The sequence below is a fragment of the Tasmannia lanceolata genome, unplaced genomic scaffold (assembly GCF_043159265.1).
Source record: "Tasmannia lanceolata isolate RefF3 unplaced genomic scaffold, GAP_Taslan_0.1 ptg000012l, whole genome shotgun sequence".
Classification (NCBI taxonomy): domain Eukaryota; kingdom Viridiplantae; phylum Streptophyta; class Magnoliopsida; order Canellales; family Winteraceae; genus Tasmannia; species Tasmannia lanceolata.
Genome location: NW_027518689.1, coordinates 38,065,141 through 38,081,908, shown reverse-complemented (window position 1 = coordinate 38,081,908; position 16,768 = coordinate 38,065,141). Strand labels below are relative to the sequence as shown.

The 16,768-nt window shown below is 38.9% G+C and overlaps 1 protein-coding gene and 1 pseudogene across 1 annotated transcript; one reads left to right on the top strand and one right to left on the bottom strand.

The window, feature by feature from the left end:
* Positions 1-4,392: 4,392 nt before the first annotated feature.
* Positions 4,393-5,562, bottom strand: LOC143888777 (putative non-specific lipid-transfer protein 14 pseudogene; annotated as a pseudogene).
* Positions 5,563-8,650: 3,088 nt separating this feature from the next.
* On the top strand, positions 8,651-15,985 carry LOC143888123 (putative pectin methyltransferase QUA3). The gene is made up of 7 exons (XM_077392444.1): positions 8,651-9,361; positions 11,452-11,655; positions 11,762-11,972; positions 12,456-12,717; positions 12,948-13,319; positions 14,575-14,670; positions 15,589-15,985. Exons 1-7 carry the CDS (start codon positions 8,939-8,941, stop codon positions 15,809-15,811), a joined length of 1,791 nt encoding a protein of 596 aa, XP_077248559.1. The 5' UTR covers positions 8,651-8,938; the 3' UTR covers positions 15,812-15,985.
* Positions 15,986-16,768: the final 783 nt, after the last annotated feature.

Here is a 16,768-nt window from a genome sequence, read left to right as displayed (position 1 = left end):
TGTTAACTTGGGTTGGGCTAGGGTTGGCCTTAACCTGATCCAACCCGACCCAAGTTGTACCCTTAGGATAATCCTAACATTCTTTAAATTCTTTTTAGACCAAGTATTTGATCAGCCAAATAGGTGGTCCTGGCTGTACTTTTTTCTTCATCCCAAGGAATTACACGTCCTTAAATCATATAAAATCTTCAGTTGAACAGCCAAACATTGGACACTGATATTTCGCTGTCAACAAGTCGCTGACCATTGACTGGGTGTTACAATGAATTCCCCCCAACGTCCATCCGATTAAACAAACGGTCTAGATCCAATTATTTTATTGAGGTCGGCTATAAATTATACATTGAAAGTTGTTGCAGATAGGGTTTACTTTTATGTTGGATTGTAGCTTGAAAACCCATTTTGCTTCGTCATTGAGTGCGTAGATATGGTTTCTTCCTTTCTATAGTATTTTACTTAGCTCGGCTAACACCCTCCGAGTCAACACCTCTTTCATGTGTTCTCATTCTCACAAGGAATAGTGAGTCCAAAACCTGATTATTGGACACAAATTTAGAAGAATCATAGTATTCTCTGCATCATTTGGCCGGACCTTACAAGATCGCCTAACAAGTGTCTTTTAGGAAGAAGCCTAACAGCCGGTGTTCTTAACCAGTTTCCAAAAGAAAAAAAAAAAGAAAAAAAGAGGGAAAATTACACTTAGACTCCTGTGGTTTCTGACACATTCAACTTAACCCCTAATGTTTAAAAAGTTACAAGTAGACCCCATGTGGTTTCAATTTGTATAATTGACGGTTCGTCCACAGATTGAAGGGCTAGGATGATCCGATCAATGAGCTGATATTTTTGGGCACACTCTATCTATGTCAGGGCCTATCAAATGAACGTTTTGGATCATCCAAACAATACGGGCCCATAACCGAATCCAAACACTACCAAAAACACAGTGTGCCCACATTGTTTGGATGATCCAAAGCCTTTATTTGATGGGCCCTGACGTAGATAGGATGTGCCTAAAAAATCAGCTCCATCGGATCATCCGAACCCTTCAATCTGTGGACAAACTGTCAACTTAGGGGGTTCATCTTACACACAGAGGGTCTACTTGTAACTTTTTAAACATTAGGGGTTAAGTTGAGTGTGTCAGAAACACAGAGGGTCTAAGTGTATTTTTCCCCCAAAAACAAAAAAATGTGTATTTCTCGTTGAAATGCAGGTGCATATTACGGACCCATTTTTTGTCTTCATGGCCCACCGACTTCAATAGAGTGGAAAATTCAAGGGAGAAATGTCGGTGGGCGAGTGCCGGTGACGCTACGGTCGTGGACCACCTTACGAACACATTAATTTTGTTAATCTGATTTCATACGCGCGGAGGAATTTATTTATTTTTATTTTGGATGAGTCCCTTGTCGGCATATAGTGAGTGAATACGATCAGACCGAGATCTCATGAGTCAAAATGAAGTGATCCATGGGACCCACTTTTCTTTTTGGCCAGTAAATGACACACGCTCCATGTCTATTTCGTCGGCCGGTCAGTTAAATTTACAGATTTGCCCTTTTTTGTTTTGTAGCTTGTCAATGAATCTCACGGTCCAAAGTAAGTTACATGCAGGAAAATAAATTAGTGGGACCCACGTTGTTGGGCGATCCAAACCATTCATTTGTTGGGGATTGAATTAGATTGGAAGATCATCTGTCATGTGGAGATAATTTTCTAGACACCACCAACAAATAAACCATTGGTATTGCTAAACTGAAGGGTGCACTTGCAAAAACCAGCTACAAGGGCACCTCTATTGGACAATCTCACTAAAGTGCATATATAGCGGCAGAGAAAAACATAAAATTAAAGGAATAATAAATGCATGGTAAGATGGTCCAATAGGGTGCCCTTCTAGTTGGTTTTTTGCAACTTTGCCCTTCAGTTTAGCATTCGTCTTATTTAGATACAGTTTGTTAGGTCCACTACGCAAGATGTTCTTATCTTGATGGCATATTTGCTTCGTTATGTGGACCGTTGATTTAATGGGGATCTCATCTGAGAGATTGAATCGTGCAAAGAATCCATAGATAGTGGTTTCATGTGGTACTGGAAGTGATGCACTTGGAATAAAGGAGTGCGAATGTCACTTCACTCAATAGAAATTTAATTAGTGAGAATATATTCTTGTCAGTCGGTCAGTCTTTTAAAAAACCATTAAAATCCCATCAATGGTCACATGAACTCCATTCCAACTTAGTAAAAGTTAGCTTCATTTACGACTATCGAGAGATGTCATTGTAAAGAATATATTCTTCTCATATAGTAATCTGCCAGGGATAAAATATAAGGAGCTGGTACGAGTAACATGTTTTGATAATCGGCACGAACTCAATTTCTCCTATATGCTTTAACCACAGCTTTTTGGGAATTGTAACAGATGGTTAAAGCATATAGGACAGGGTGGGTTGTGCATACTATCAAAACATGGTTTTGTACTTTTGTCTATATCATTTCCTCAAATATATAGCCATTTTCTACTATGTCACATTTTTATTTGATTTGCTTTTACCTTTTTACTTAATAGGACAAAATGAGGTGGTCACATGCATAATTTTGTAACTTTCAAAATGTGAAAGATTTTGTCACGTATTCAATGTTGCAATCATCTGAAATCTTTCTTAAAGTGAAAGCAAAACTTTAGGGCAGTGATAAGTCGACTCCTTAAGATATTTGGGAGTGGAGTCGATTTATCACTGCCCAAACTTTATCATTGCAATAAGCTACTGATATTCGCACTGCCATGTTTTGATAATTGCAGCCATGTTTTGATAATTGCACTGACTCATCATCTTTTGTTATTGAAAAAGATGTCAAAGGTTATTCACTTCCCCAGGAGCTCTCACAATTTAAAAAGAAAAGACTACGCGAGTTTGTCAAATTATCAAAACATGGTGGTGCCAATATAAGTAGCCTTGAGATCTCTAGAATAAATAAACATTAATTACAAAAATGGATGTAAAGAAACCACATGTTTGAAATTATATTTGAAGGAAAATGCTATCCTCACTCTCTTGTTTTGATAGTGGCACTATCCTCCTTAGTTTACACTTATATTAACAGCCAATCAGAAAAGTATAAAGATCATCGCTTATTGGTTACAAAGGGAATCGATATCAGCACTCTCTTGTTTCAATAATGGCACTCTAATCCTTTAAAGTTTTGCAATTCGTTAAAAAGAAAAGACAAGACCTTGCTTTAATTTTACCGCAAAAATTTTGAGTCACAGAAGCAATGGCTTTAGCATGAATAATCTTCTTGCATAGTGGGTGCCATTAAGGCCTTACTAATGTAAAGTTTCCAATAAATATTATATAATTTATAAATGTAAATTTATTTGTAATTTTAAATATCTTACTCAAGTAATTTCTTTAACAATTTACACTAGAGATGTAAATTTCTTTCACTACTTTCCTTTGTTTAGTTGCTCAGGGAAGGGCTTTCCAAGATAGAAAGATCATTTTGTCTGGAATGGCCAAACACAAATTTTTGGTCCTAAAGTTTTTAAATTTAAAACACCAGAAGTAGCTTTCCTTCCCTTTTAAAAGAAATGTTAAATATTGTCCCTACTATTATTATATATGTAGGGAATTTACCCGGGTAGAACTCACCCCTAAAAGCTAGCCATTAGAGGGAGGGTGCCCATTCCCTTATAACCCATCCCCATCTATTTCACTTATCCGATGTTGCACTATTTGCTTTTGTGTGGAACCCTCTGAGATCTTCCCCGAGGTATATTCCCGCCCTCATAGCCAATCCGGGTTACCACGTCTTAACCGCGTAGAACTCACCCCCTAAAAGCTAGCCTTTAGAGGGAGGGTGCCCATTCTCTTATGACTCAGGCCCATCCATTTAACTTATCTGATGTGGGATTATTTACTTTTGTTTGGAACCCCAACTACCTCACTTTACCGATGTGGGACTATTTTGCTATTGCGTGGAACCCCAACATATAATTCATTACCTTATACACGAGTCTTATGAGTTTTTCATCATAGGGCCTCCATCGCACCCTTGCTTGTAAGCTTTGCTAGTATACGACAGTTTATCTGACGGTTTTATTGATTTTTCGGCGCTTTGACCTTCAATCTTAGCCCTACTAAATACATCATTAATTAATATATATGTGGGATCCATTATTATTTTGACCATTAGGTCCTGTAATTAGACCCCGATAATATATAACTCATCAGTATATGGCAGCCCATGAAGCAAATGCAAAACAATTCAAAGCCATCTATATCCATCTCGTATTCTCCTTAGCCAAAGAAAAAAAGAAGAAGAAAAAGCTAAAAAGAAAGGTAAGGAAACCAGTACGGCCGTTTAGAGAAGCCTTCACGCTTCTCTTCATGCAGGCTGCAGCTTCATGGCAGCTTTAACTTTCTCATCCCTTCTACCGTCAAGCTTGAAATCACGCGCCATTCGAAGGACTGCTAATGCTGCACAATGTAAACCCATGTAAGATAACTAGTTAGTTTCTTTCTGCACTCTTATAAATCTCAAAGAAGAAAAATGAAGAACCATATTTATCTATCTAATACTAAACTTGTTCCTTTCCTTTGTCATGCGTTTTCTTTTCCTCTGGTAATTTTTTATTGGAAAACCTTTTCCATAAAAAAATTTTACTCGATTTTTTGAAATGGGGGATTTTTTAGCACGGGTATGACCCATCATTTCAAAAGACAGGATTTGATAAATTGATGACCATCATTTTACACCAATCCATAGCATGGGTGGGGGGCCCACCATTTTACACCTTAATGTTTTTTATTTGGTAGGGCCCACCATCTCTACCCAAACATTCCATATTGCAGGCCCACCATTTTACAGCCATGAGTGGGGCCCATCTCCATCCAATCCATGCATAGGGAGGGACCCACCATTTTACACCCATGACTGGCCCCATGTCCCACCATCGTGGCTGGGCCCACCATTTAACTCATGTTTTGATGGGATAGGGCTCATTATTTTACACCGATGCATAACATGAGCCAAGAATTCTAGTTATATATTCACGATAAACGATCCTAGAGGAAATTCGGTGCATGCAACTAATAAAATTATTATGATAATTTTATTATCAAAACATAGAACTACTGATATAAATTTCCACCCCCTTTTTATTGGAAACACAATGGAAGAGAGAGAGAGAGAGAGAGAGAGAGATTACCCATTACAGTCAGTATCAGGTTCTATAGTGAAACCAAGAGAAATGCCACATAAACCAGGCAAGCTAGCTATTGTTGTTGCGTTGGGATTGTATGTGTTTATCAGACCCATCAAGCACCTACACACAGACTCCCTATTATCTAGCGTGTTGGCAATGTTGTTCAAGCTCAACACCGCATTGCAGCACGGTGACCACACAAACGGTTCGGGTGCACCGTTAGTGATGAAGCTAGAGCAGCTCGAGAGGAGCGACGTCACCGTTGAGCACTCCACAGCGGCCATGGCCGATGCCGCACAAGAGAGCAACATCACAACTCCTATCACCCCTCCTCCCTTCTCACTACCCATTGCTCGCAATTGAGAATAGCATTACAAGTATAACATGTTTAGTGATTATCTTTAAATAGAAATTCTTATTTTTGCGGTTTTTATTTCATGTGGGGGTTTGGTGTGTCATGAAGGACAAATGCCTCTCACAATAGTTGGATGACATTACAAACTCTTAGATGTAGCAACTAATAGGTGCAAGTGGGCCGGCCCAACAAGGGAATTGGGCCGATATGTTTTGTTTAATTGGGCTCGGTTGGGCTTGGGCCGGTTTCTTTCTTTACTTTTCTCATTTTATCAAAGTTTGGTCCAAGACCAGATCATTTTTCACCCATAACTAGCCGCATATCAAGCTAAGTTATTAGGAATTAGATAGAGGTATCACTGGACTTGGATAGGTTCTACTCCATTAAATTGGATCTAAACACCAATTGTATTCTGACGGATCCATTTTTCACGATTCAATTGGATCCAAAAAAATTATAGATACATATTTAAAACACGTAGACCGGTCCAAAATCGATTACAGACCGATGATTTTCCAAAAATTTCTATATGTGCTTTCTACGCTAAAGTAAGGGGTGCCCTTGCAAAAAAAGGGGCTTAAAGGGTGCCCACATTAGTGTGGCCAAAGTGCATTTAATGATAGTTTGGCCACTTTCAGCCAATGGGGGCGCCCTTTCAGCCCGAGTTTAGCATACCTCAAATTATAATGATATTTTAGTTATTTTATAACATGGTTTATTATAGGTTATATGGGTATTTTCGTATTTTTATAAAAAAAAATGTAAATATTCTCTCATACATAATATAATTTTTGTAAGAAATTAAAATATTTTATTTTTTAAATTTGTTCCTGAATGTTGTTCGGTATCCAATCTGATCGTAATATCATAATAGTAGGTAGAAATTGGATCAATTTTCTATTCTCCTTTTGTGGCGGCTATCAGGCTAGCTTGCTGCCAGTAGGGATAGAGTAGAGAATCTTTCCTAAAGTGAGTACAGGAGAATACCGCTCCGATTAGCTGTTTGCTTAGTCGGTTAGAAAGATCCTCTAATAAAAATATCAGAGGGCAGAAGATTTGGGGTGCGGCTGAAGAGATCAAAGAACCCATCCTTGTTGAAGATTGGAGCTCACCCACGAATGATTTGTTCTTTAGATCACTTCTCAGCTTCAGCTCATCTTCAAGTCCTCCTTTCCTTGGTGGTACTTCAATGAAGGGCGTGTGCATTTTAAGTGTGTTAGAAGGGCTACTTTGTAAAAATGCCGACAAAAAAATACATGGATAAGCCCGTGCTTCCATTGTGTTGGGAAAGTTGCCTTGTTTCCCAGGGTGTAGAGGGAAGTTAAAATAGAAAGGTTTTTTTTTTGGTTTTTGGGAAACCTAAGATACAAATAGGCGAGAGTGGCGTTTTTCTCTTGGCGGAGTGTCTCTTTGTGTAGCGGCTGCAAAGAGGAGGATGAGAGAAAGGAAGAAGAGGAGAATTTCTTCTCGGGTTTCTCTTTTGTACAGTCTTAGTTTAGAGGACAAGGAAAAGGTTGCGAGTTTACGGGTTTTGTGCGTTAATCCATTGTAGTTCTTGTATATTATTTTTTCTCATAGTGGAAGATCGTGTCTTTGCCTGTGAATGTAGGCATCTACGCTCACAAATCTTCTCGACACATTGAATTACATTGTGATCCCTCATTTTTTTTGAATGGCCACATTGTGATCCCTCATACATGTATACATTTCTACATATTGTGAATGAGTTTGGCCTAGCATGAGATATGCCTAAACACATTTCCATGTATCTCCTCAATCTCATAAGGCCAACAGATAAGCTGATTTCTTGCGAGAAACCCTAACTAATGGGATTGAGCCTCTTGATCAATGGTCAAGGCTCTTTAATTCTTTAATCTGGAGGTGGGAGGTTCAATCCCAACTTACGTACCAAAAAAGAGAAAGAAACCCTAACTAAATGGGGCTAATCTTTCGGTAGTATGTATCATGGTCCCATCACCACTGCACTATGTTTTATGTGGGCTTGTCCCCACCAATTTGGCCAGTAAGCATCCCTGACACCTTACTAGGAAATTACATTAGTAACAATGAAATTATCTTGCAAAGTTACATAAAATGTGATAGAATCCACACATACTAGAAGAAATAGAACCCCAATGTCAATGCTACTATCTTGCATGGCACCTTGTACAATACAACCACCATCATCCACCTCTTGAGGACTCCTACTCTCTTAGCCCGCCATTCCTTAACTAATTACTTTGTTGTGTTGATAGTCAATATTGACTATTTTCGTATAGGGCCACCACTTAATCAAAATGCACTTATTCATTCTAAATTAAGGCCCTGCTTATTTTTGTATAGAAGCCAGCACTTAGTCTCTGAATTATTTTTTTCCTGCAGTGGCTACCAATTGTGAATGCAAAACTGATTACTGGACTCAAAATTAAGATCAAGCTTGTTTTAGATTTTGAGAATCGATTGTGACTCCAAAACTGGTTATCAGATTCAAAGTTACAACCATGGTTTTAAATTTTGACTAGTCGACACGAAAACCGAAACCGACGAAATGTTGCAAATTTCAGCCGAAATTTCGGCAGTTTCAGTCGAAATTTTGATAAAATACTAATTTTTTATTCCTTTACATAGTTTGGCCGAAATTACGGTAATTTTGGCCGAAATTTCAAGACAAAAAACCAACATTTCGTGAGCTTCTACCGAATTTCAACCGAAATTTCGGTTTCGGTGAACGCCGAAATTTAAAACCATGGTTACAACCGGTGTTTTACTTATAATTAGTTATCAAAATCCAAAACAAGGTATTTGCTAGGGACCATCGTGAAAGCATTTCTCGGACTGGCTATTGCATGAGAGAGCAGCCACATAGGCTCACTTTTCAACTGATTTTGCCTTTATTAATGAGGCGGCTAGTCGCTCATGCAACAGGCGTCAGCGAAATACCTCCTGCAATGGCCCCTAGCATTCCAACAAATCCCCAAAACAAAGAGAGCTTAATTTTGAGTCTAATAATCAGTCTTAAAACAAGCAGGGCCTTAATTTTATTTTGAGCCCAATAATCAGTTTTGGACTTGCTTCTGAAATCCCCAAAAGGAACATGTAAATCATTTCATAATTAGGGGCAGACCTCATTTAAAATCACCTCTATTTTCTTCCCAGATGCAAAGCAAAGAAAAGCCCCCAAAAAGGAAAGAAAAATAACCAAAGCCACTCTCCAATCCATCACTGGACTGTGAGCTTCTGTCCACCCTCAACCTTCTTCTAACTTCTAAGCAGAGAGAGAGAGAGAGAGAGAGAGAGAGAGAGAAGAAAGAACAATTCCGAAACCCTAGAATTCATTCTACTTCAATGGCACTCTGATCAGATCCGACAGTATGGGACACGTAAATCTCCCCCCTTCAAAGCATCGCTCCAAGCAATGGAGGCTTTTAGATCTCGTATCATTCTTCTTCTTCCTTGCAGTCCTCCTATTCTTCGTCCTCGCCTTTTCTCCCCTCGGCGACTCTCTCGCCGCCTCCGGCCGGAGATCTCTCGTCCTCTCCTCCAGCGATCCCCGCCAGAGGCAGAGGCTGCTCTCCCTCGTCGATTCCGGCCAGCATCTCACGATCGAATCCTGTCCGTCCGATTCCGTCGATCACATGCCCTGTGAGGATCCCAGGAGGAACAGCCAGCTCAGCAGAGACATGAATTTCTACCGAGAGCGTCATTGCCCGGTGCCTGAACAGACCCCCCTCTGTTTGATCCCACCAACCCACGGGTACCGAATCTCCGTCCCTTGGCCCGAGAGCTTGCACAAGGTATTTTTTTAATTCTTTGCTCGTTTTGTGACATTCTAGGGTTTTTTTTTTTCTTCCGTTGTCTTTATGTTAGCAGAATTGTGGGGTTTCGTTTCTTTTTTTTTTCGTAAAAGTTTAGAAATTGATGTTGAGAAGGTGATTGTGGTGTTTTTTTGTAAATGGTCTGGTAAAGAATATGTTAGGGTTTCATACAGAGATGGGGAAAATTTAAATGTTTTAACCTTCATAGGTTGAATTAACCGAATAGGGTATGAATTGTGCAATGCTCAAAATTAGGAAGAGAAATGTAAGCTGCATTACAGTTGGTTAATTGGTGTTCAACACAAAGCTCAGATAGCTTGGATTGTATGGTTAGATTGTGTGAGAACGGCCTATGAGTTTCGAATTTGTACCTCCCGACAGATCGAAGGAAATTCAATACATGAATCTGGTAATTCAATCAGTTGTTTGGCAACATGATTTGCCACCATTAAATTGTCGGAGACATTTTCCCCATCTTCCTACTAGAGTCTTGACTGTGGTTACTGGCAAGGTTTTAAATTTTGGTTTCAGTTGTCATGGAAACGTTTCGGTTTCGGTAGGAAATTTCGGTCGGAAACCTATAAAATCATGGAAACATATGCAAATGATGGAAATTTAAGGATGAAACTTCAGAAAATGCTAGAATAAGCACAAATACACACTTAGAAAGCATCACACAAGCAAGACAACCATCCATAATGGTTTAAAAAATCGAACACCTAGTGACAAGCACTGTCGCGCATGTCTGATAATTTAGTACACACCAAATTTCACATGTAATTTATATAGATATTTATAAATAGCTCATGTACCACTTTTTACATAAATTTAAATATAATTATGTAATACATGCTAATATAGTATACCACTATTATACTGACGATTTTGGGTTATGCATTTCGGTCGTTTCGGTTTTGGTTTTGGTGGGGATGAAAACGGAAACATTTCGGTCGTTTCGTGTTAGTTTCGATGGAAATTAAAAACCATGATCACTAGTTTTTCTACATTAGGTGTCGTCTTCTCTTCATAATGTTGACTTAACTCTTCTCCAAAATCGGATTTTGCCTTCTTTCTTTAGTTTTGCTTCACGAAACTGTACAGATCAACTAACATATATCTCTTACAACCATTACTATAGAATTTGTACAAATTTATTGTTAACTTACCAACTTCTTCAAAAGCTTAAGCTGTTGGAGAAAGGCGTTGTTTATCTTTTATACTTTAACACTCCCCCGCTTTCCGAAGTTGCCGAGAAATCGACGGTGTAACGGCGCTAGTTGGAAAGGAGGGGGCTCCGATGTTGCAGAGAAGTCGACAGCGTAACGACGCTGTTTTGGAAAGGGGCTCCCAAGTTGCCGAAATTTCGGTAGAACATATTTCCAAATGAGTGGACGGGTTGATGCAAATGTGCCAACTGCTTTGGTTCCATAGTAGTCGGAAGTCCATGAAGTAAACTCACTTGTTTATTGGTTAGTTGTTGCCCTGGCCCAACATGTGGCCCACTTGGCAAACACGTGGCACATGTGATCCTACTTTGGGCTGACCATCGCATGTGGATTTTTGCTATCTGGTAGGTTTGAACTCGAGACCTTTGGCTCTGATACCATGTTAACTTACCAACTTCTCCAAAAGCTTAAGCTGTTGGAGAAAGGCGTTGTTTATCTTTTATACTTTAACACTTATTCTCTCCCTTCTCGGCTAGACCCTCAGTTTTTCAAACCAGGTACTTTTTGTACTATAAGGCTTCTTGAAGTGGACATCCGGCTTTGAATAGTTTAGTTGTTGACTTGTATTGCATTGAGGCAAAATAAGGTATAATATGTGGATTGCATGCATACAATTCATACAAAATTTTCCAAGTTGGTTGACAGTTTCTGCTGCTTAACGTACCGCTCGTCTGCATTATTGTCTCAGCATCGTTACACTATATTCTAGTTGGTTATCAATGAATGACAAGATTTGATTGTATAAAAATGTGAAACCACAGATCAAAGATTGGATAATCATGCATGTTAGATATTTCCACCACCACGAGAATTCATACATACTTAAATCTTCTCCTTTTGCAGATATGGCACAGCAACATGCCACATAACAAGATTGCTGAGAGGAAAGGCCATCAAGGTTGGATGAAAGAAGAAGGACCGTACTTTATTTTCCCAGGCGGAGGCACTATGTTCCCTGATGGAGCTGTACAATATATTGAGAAACTCGGACGATATATTCCTATTAGTGAAGGTGTTTTAAGGACAGCTCTTGATATGGGATGCGGGGTAGAATCTATACCTGTGTCACTTTGAGCCCATATTGGTGCATATTAGTCCTTTTTTTCCTGTATAGGATAAGCTTTTAAAGATAGCATTGTTCATTCTCGTGCAGGTAGCCAGCTTCGGAGGATACATGCTCAAGGAAGACATTCTAACTCTTTCCTTTGCACCAAGAGATTCGCACAAAGCACAGATACAATTTGCATTGGAAAGGGGGATACCGGCATTTGTTGCCATGCTTGGCACTCGCCGGCTTCCATTTCCTGCGTACTCATTCGACCTGGTGCACTGCTCTCGATGTTTGATCCCATTTACTGCCTACAGTGAGTTCTTTTGTTCTCTCTATGTTTATCTGCTTGCACTATACTGACGTAGGCTAGGGAGAGAAAAGAAGAAGAAGAAGAAAGGAGGAGAGAAGTAGAAGAAGAAGAAGAAAGAAGTCCAGGGGAAAGACAACTCAAGCAATAATCTCAATTAATCATCAAAAGTAATAATAAAGTCTATAAACTGGCCTACATATAGGCAACCAACAATAATAAAAAGACTAAAACATCCCTAAAATCAATTAAAAGACCAAAATATCCCTAATAATACCGAATAATCCCCAAAATGCCCTTACGGACAATAAAATAACCCTAAGAACAATAAAAAAGATCCCTACGAGGCTCCTGAGTGCGATCCTGCCTAGAATAAGTCCGCAACGGATGTCTACGATCCCCATCATATACCTTACTGATTTCTTTTTTCTTTTCATTTCCTTTTAATCTTTTTTTTTCCCTGATCAAGAATTATGCTTGGCATTGCAGATGGAACTTATTTTGTTGAAGTGGATCGGTTACTTCGACCAGGAGGATACCTAGTCATCTCTGGTCCACCCGTACAGTGGCCTAAACAAGAGAAAGAATGGGCTGAGCTTCAGGCTGTGGCACAAGCCTTATGTTATGAGCTGATTGTTGTGAATGGAAACACAGTCATCTGGAAAAAAAACCCAAGGGATTCATGTCTCCCTAATCAAAATGTATTTGGGCTTGATCCGTGCAGTGAATCTGAGGACCCAAGTGATGGATGGTGAGCTACTTATAAACCTTTTTTGGATTTCATAAGCACTTTAGATTCATGGACCTGAAGTCCCATTTTTCAATGTAGAACTGTATAAATCTGGACTTTTTAACTCAAATAAGAATGAAGATTTCTTTTTCTTCCTGTTAAAAAAAAAAAGAATTATTTTTCTTTTTTATTTCTTTTCCGTGTAGTCTGTGCCCTTGTTGAAATGCATGCTTATTCTTGATCCTTTGTAGGTACTACAAATTGAAGAACTGTGTCAGTAAGTTGTCCATCAAGGGAGAAAATGATGTTGGGTCCAATCCAAATTGGCCAGATCGGCTAACCAAACCCCCTTCTAAAGTCACACTCATGAAAAATGGGATTGATGTGTTTGAAGCTGATACACGGCGTTGGGCCAGACGGGTTGCTTATTACAAGAAATCCCTTGGCGTTAAGCTGGGAACTTCAGCCATACGCAACGTTATGGACATGAATGCATTTTTTGGAGGCTTTGCGGCATCTCTTGTATCTGATCCTGTCTGGGTCATGAATGTTGTTCCAGCTCGCAAACCATCAACACTTGGTGTTATTTATGATAGAGGTCTCATTGGTGTCTATCATGATTGGTAAGTTTTCTACTATAGATTCTGATGCATTTTCGTGCCATGGATAATGATTAGAAGAAGAAGAAGTTTTGATTTGAACTAGTGATAGTATTGCCTTTGATTTTAACTAGTTTTGATTTCAATTCTTTGCTTCTCATTAATGGCAAGCTGTACATTATTGCCGATTGCGTTTACATTTTATTGATAATTGAATTTAAAATGAGTATATAGAGAAACACTATGGAAATAAAAGGGGAAAATAGCACCTAGTAGACCCAATACTATGAAGTATGAACAATCATCAATATTAATAAGGGAAAATTACATTTACACCCCCTCTAGTTTCTGACATATCCACTTCCACCCCTATAGTTTAAAACGTGACAAATACACCCCTGTAGTTTCAATTTGTTTAAGGTAGGCCCCCTCAGTTGAAGGTTCGTCCATAGATTGAAGGGTTAGGATGATCCGATGGAGCTGATTTTTTGGGCAAATGAACGCTTTGGATCATCCAAATAATGTGGGCCCATACCCGAATCCAAACACTACCAAAAAATCATCCAAATAATGTGGGCCCACATTGTTTGGATGATCCAAAGCGTTCATTTGATGGGCCCTGACATAGATAGGGTGTGCCCAAAAAATCAGCTCCATCGGATCAGCCTAACCCTTCAATCTATGGACGAACCTTCAACTGAGGGGGCCTACCTTAAACAAATTGAAACTACAGGGATGTATTTGTCACGTTTTAAACTATAGGGGTGGAAGTGGATGTGTCAGAAACTAGAAGGGGTGTAAATGTAATTTTCCCTATTAATATAAATCATTATCTTCTCTCGTCCAAATAATGAAATAAAATAAAAACGTACAGTACAAAATGCTGCCTATAACAAGATTAGCCTGCTCTGCCTGCAAATCATTACAGACTGGCCTTTCACTTCCCTGCCTTTATGAGAACTCTTCTTGGTAACTGTACTAAACAGATTGCATGTTTCTTTTCTCTAAAAATGCTCTCATCTCTAGACTATGCTCAAGATCATCTTTCCCAAAGTCCTTCTAGAAGCCAGTGAATCTGGATGAAATTGTTTATGGCAAAATTTTAGTTCATGAATAGTTTTTGAAAGCCTCCTTTATTACCACTGTTATTATAGATTTGGGCTCCCATTCTTATATTTGCAGCAAGGAATAAAAGACTCGTCGGTTTTATAGGGGACTCTGGAGCCAGTTGGGAATGGATGCTTAATTGCATTGCTGATGGGTTAATTAATGTTGACAGGTGTGAAGCATTTTCAACATATCCTCGAACTTATGATCTTATCCATGTAGACAGCATCGAATCATTGATAAGAGGCTCTCGTAAGGGCAAGAGCAGGTATTCTAATTTATGGATTGATGTGCTTGGTTTATTAACTGTTTAGATGAAAGCTTAGTCTTTTTGGTGTTTTAATCATCGATATTTGCCCTTACAAGAGTTGCATGATGTAAATAGAGGTTTTGCTTACTTTGTGAATGGAGTGAGATCTATAGCTCTGCTGTAAGATCTTTAAAAAAAAAAAAAGGAAAAAAAAAAAACTGCCTACCTAGAAGCTTTTGTTTTCTTCAGCATAAAGGATTAGAAACTTTTGTTTTTTCAGCATAAAGGATCTGTTACCAGCTTTGTCTTTGAAACACCATCTATAAAGTATAGGCATTTATTTTCATTGGAGTACTATTTAATTAGCTTCGCCTTCCACCCATCCTATAGACAATTTATTTATGTTGTGCATATCTACTTACAATTAGGCAACATGACAAATCGCTCAAAATTAAATAAATGGATGACAAGAACACTCATCCTATAATCTGTGAATGTGAAAAGATAAACACTCAGAAAATGAGGATATATTCTTCTGCAAAGAGAAAATTCATCCTTGAATTGCAAATGTTTCTTTTGATTTTTTTTTTCCTCAAGGGAAATGACATCCGCAATCATTGGTTTTGATAACAACACTCCTCACTTTATTAAACCTTTTTTGTAACGACACTCAATAAAAAATTTCCCCTGTTTACTGAGAAAATTTAAATCCTAGCGGACTCTGTAATTTCTTTTCCATTGACTACTTTTTTTAATGAAAAAGCAAAAATTTCCATGACTTTTTTACCTGGATCCAAACAGCCCCATAAGGATCAGTAATTATAGATTCCGTCTCTTTCTAGCACAAGCATGACCTGTACTTCTTTTTGTGTTTTTCTGTCTGCTGTTTGGACATTGGACTTATACTGTAGATATCATTTTCTGTTGGAGTTGTAGATGTCATCTTCTTGATTTGATGGTGGAGATTGATCGAATATTGCGTCCAGAAGGAACAGTTATCATTCGGGATTCGCCTGAATCTATCGACAGGGTGGGCCGCATGGCACGCACCGTACGATGGACTGTGAGAATGCATGAGCCCGAGCCGGAATCGAATGGAAGGGAGAAGCTTCTTGTGGCAACCAAGAAATTTTGGAAGGTGCCTTCAGCCTCTCATTGACATACCTGTTATTCATTATTAGTTTTTCGCTCTCTTTTCCGGGCTTGAAGCCAAGAAGTCATGCATCAAGAAATGCATTTTTTACCTTTTCTGATGTATGAAGAGAAATTATTGAAATTTTGTCCTAAATTTGTCATATAAATGAATGAATGAATGTTTATTTCAATTGGGTTCTGGAATTGTTTATAACATGGATACCGTGCTACTCATTCCATTGGCTGTGGCTGAATCTCCTTGCAGCAGCCCCTATAAAGTAAAGAACATGATCCAGCAAAAGTTTTCCCTGGAAAATAAGCATTACAGTGTTTGGCTCTCTTTTTCTATGGAGTTTTCCCTGGAAAATAGATCTAAAGCAAATATTCAACATCTTGTATAAAATGGGGAAATCCCTGGAAATCCACAAAGCCCTCAAGCTTCTAAATGCAAGCACGATGTACCTATCGCAAAACCCAACTCTACATTGTCGATGTTTAAGGGATTTGCAAAGTGGCTGTTGCATAAGTGCAGCCACCTCAGGTGAATTAAATGCATAAGACAAAATCTGAGCCCATGTGGCTCCACTCTCATGCAACAGCCGTTCCGCAAAATGCCTTCTGCGAAGGTCCCTAGCAAGATTGGTGATTGAGAGTTTGAGACCATTGATACGATGGGCCACCGGCCCACCACCATTCATTTCATTGCATTCAAGGCGCATGTGGATCAAAGATCTCGTGTACAAGATCAAGGCTGCAAAGAATCGATAAATTAACTTTATGTTTCAAACCCTAAACTGATCTTCTTGATCACCCTTGATCAAGGGTCTAGGATCTCCTGGCCGATTGTGCCACCAGAGGAAATGAATCGTGGTTGGCAAGGATTAATGGAATGATAATTGACACTTGATTGAGCCATGATGTTGCATGATGCGTCTCCCAAATAATTGAATCTCATATACAAAGATCAAGGATGGAAAAATTC

Coding starts and splice junctions, on each gene's coding strand:
- LOC143888123 (XM_077392444.1), top strand. CDS start 8,939: ATGGGACACGTAAATCTCCCCCCTTCAAAGCATCGCTCCAAGCAATGG. Junction 11,656..11,761: donor CTCTTGATATGGGATGCGGG/GTAGAATCTATA, acceptor ATTCTCGTGCAG/GTAGCCAGCTTCGGAGGATA. Junction 11,973..12,455: donor GATCCCATTTACTGCCTACA/GTGAGTTCTTTT, acceptor TTGGCATTGCAG/ATGGAACTTATTTTGTTGAA.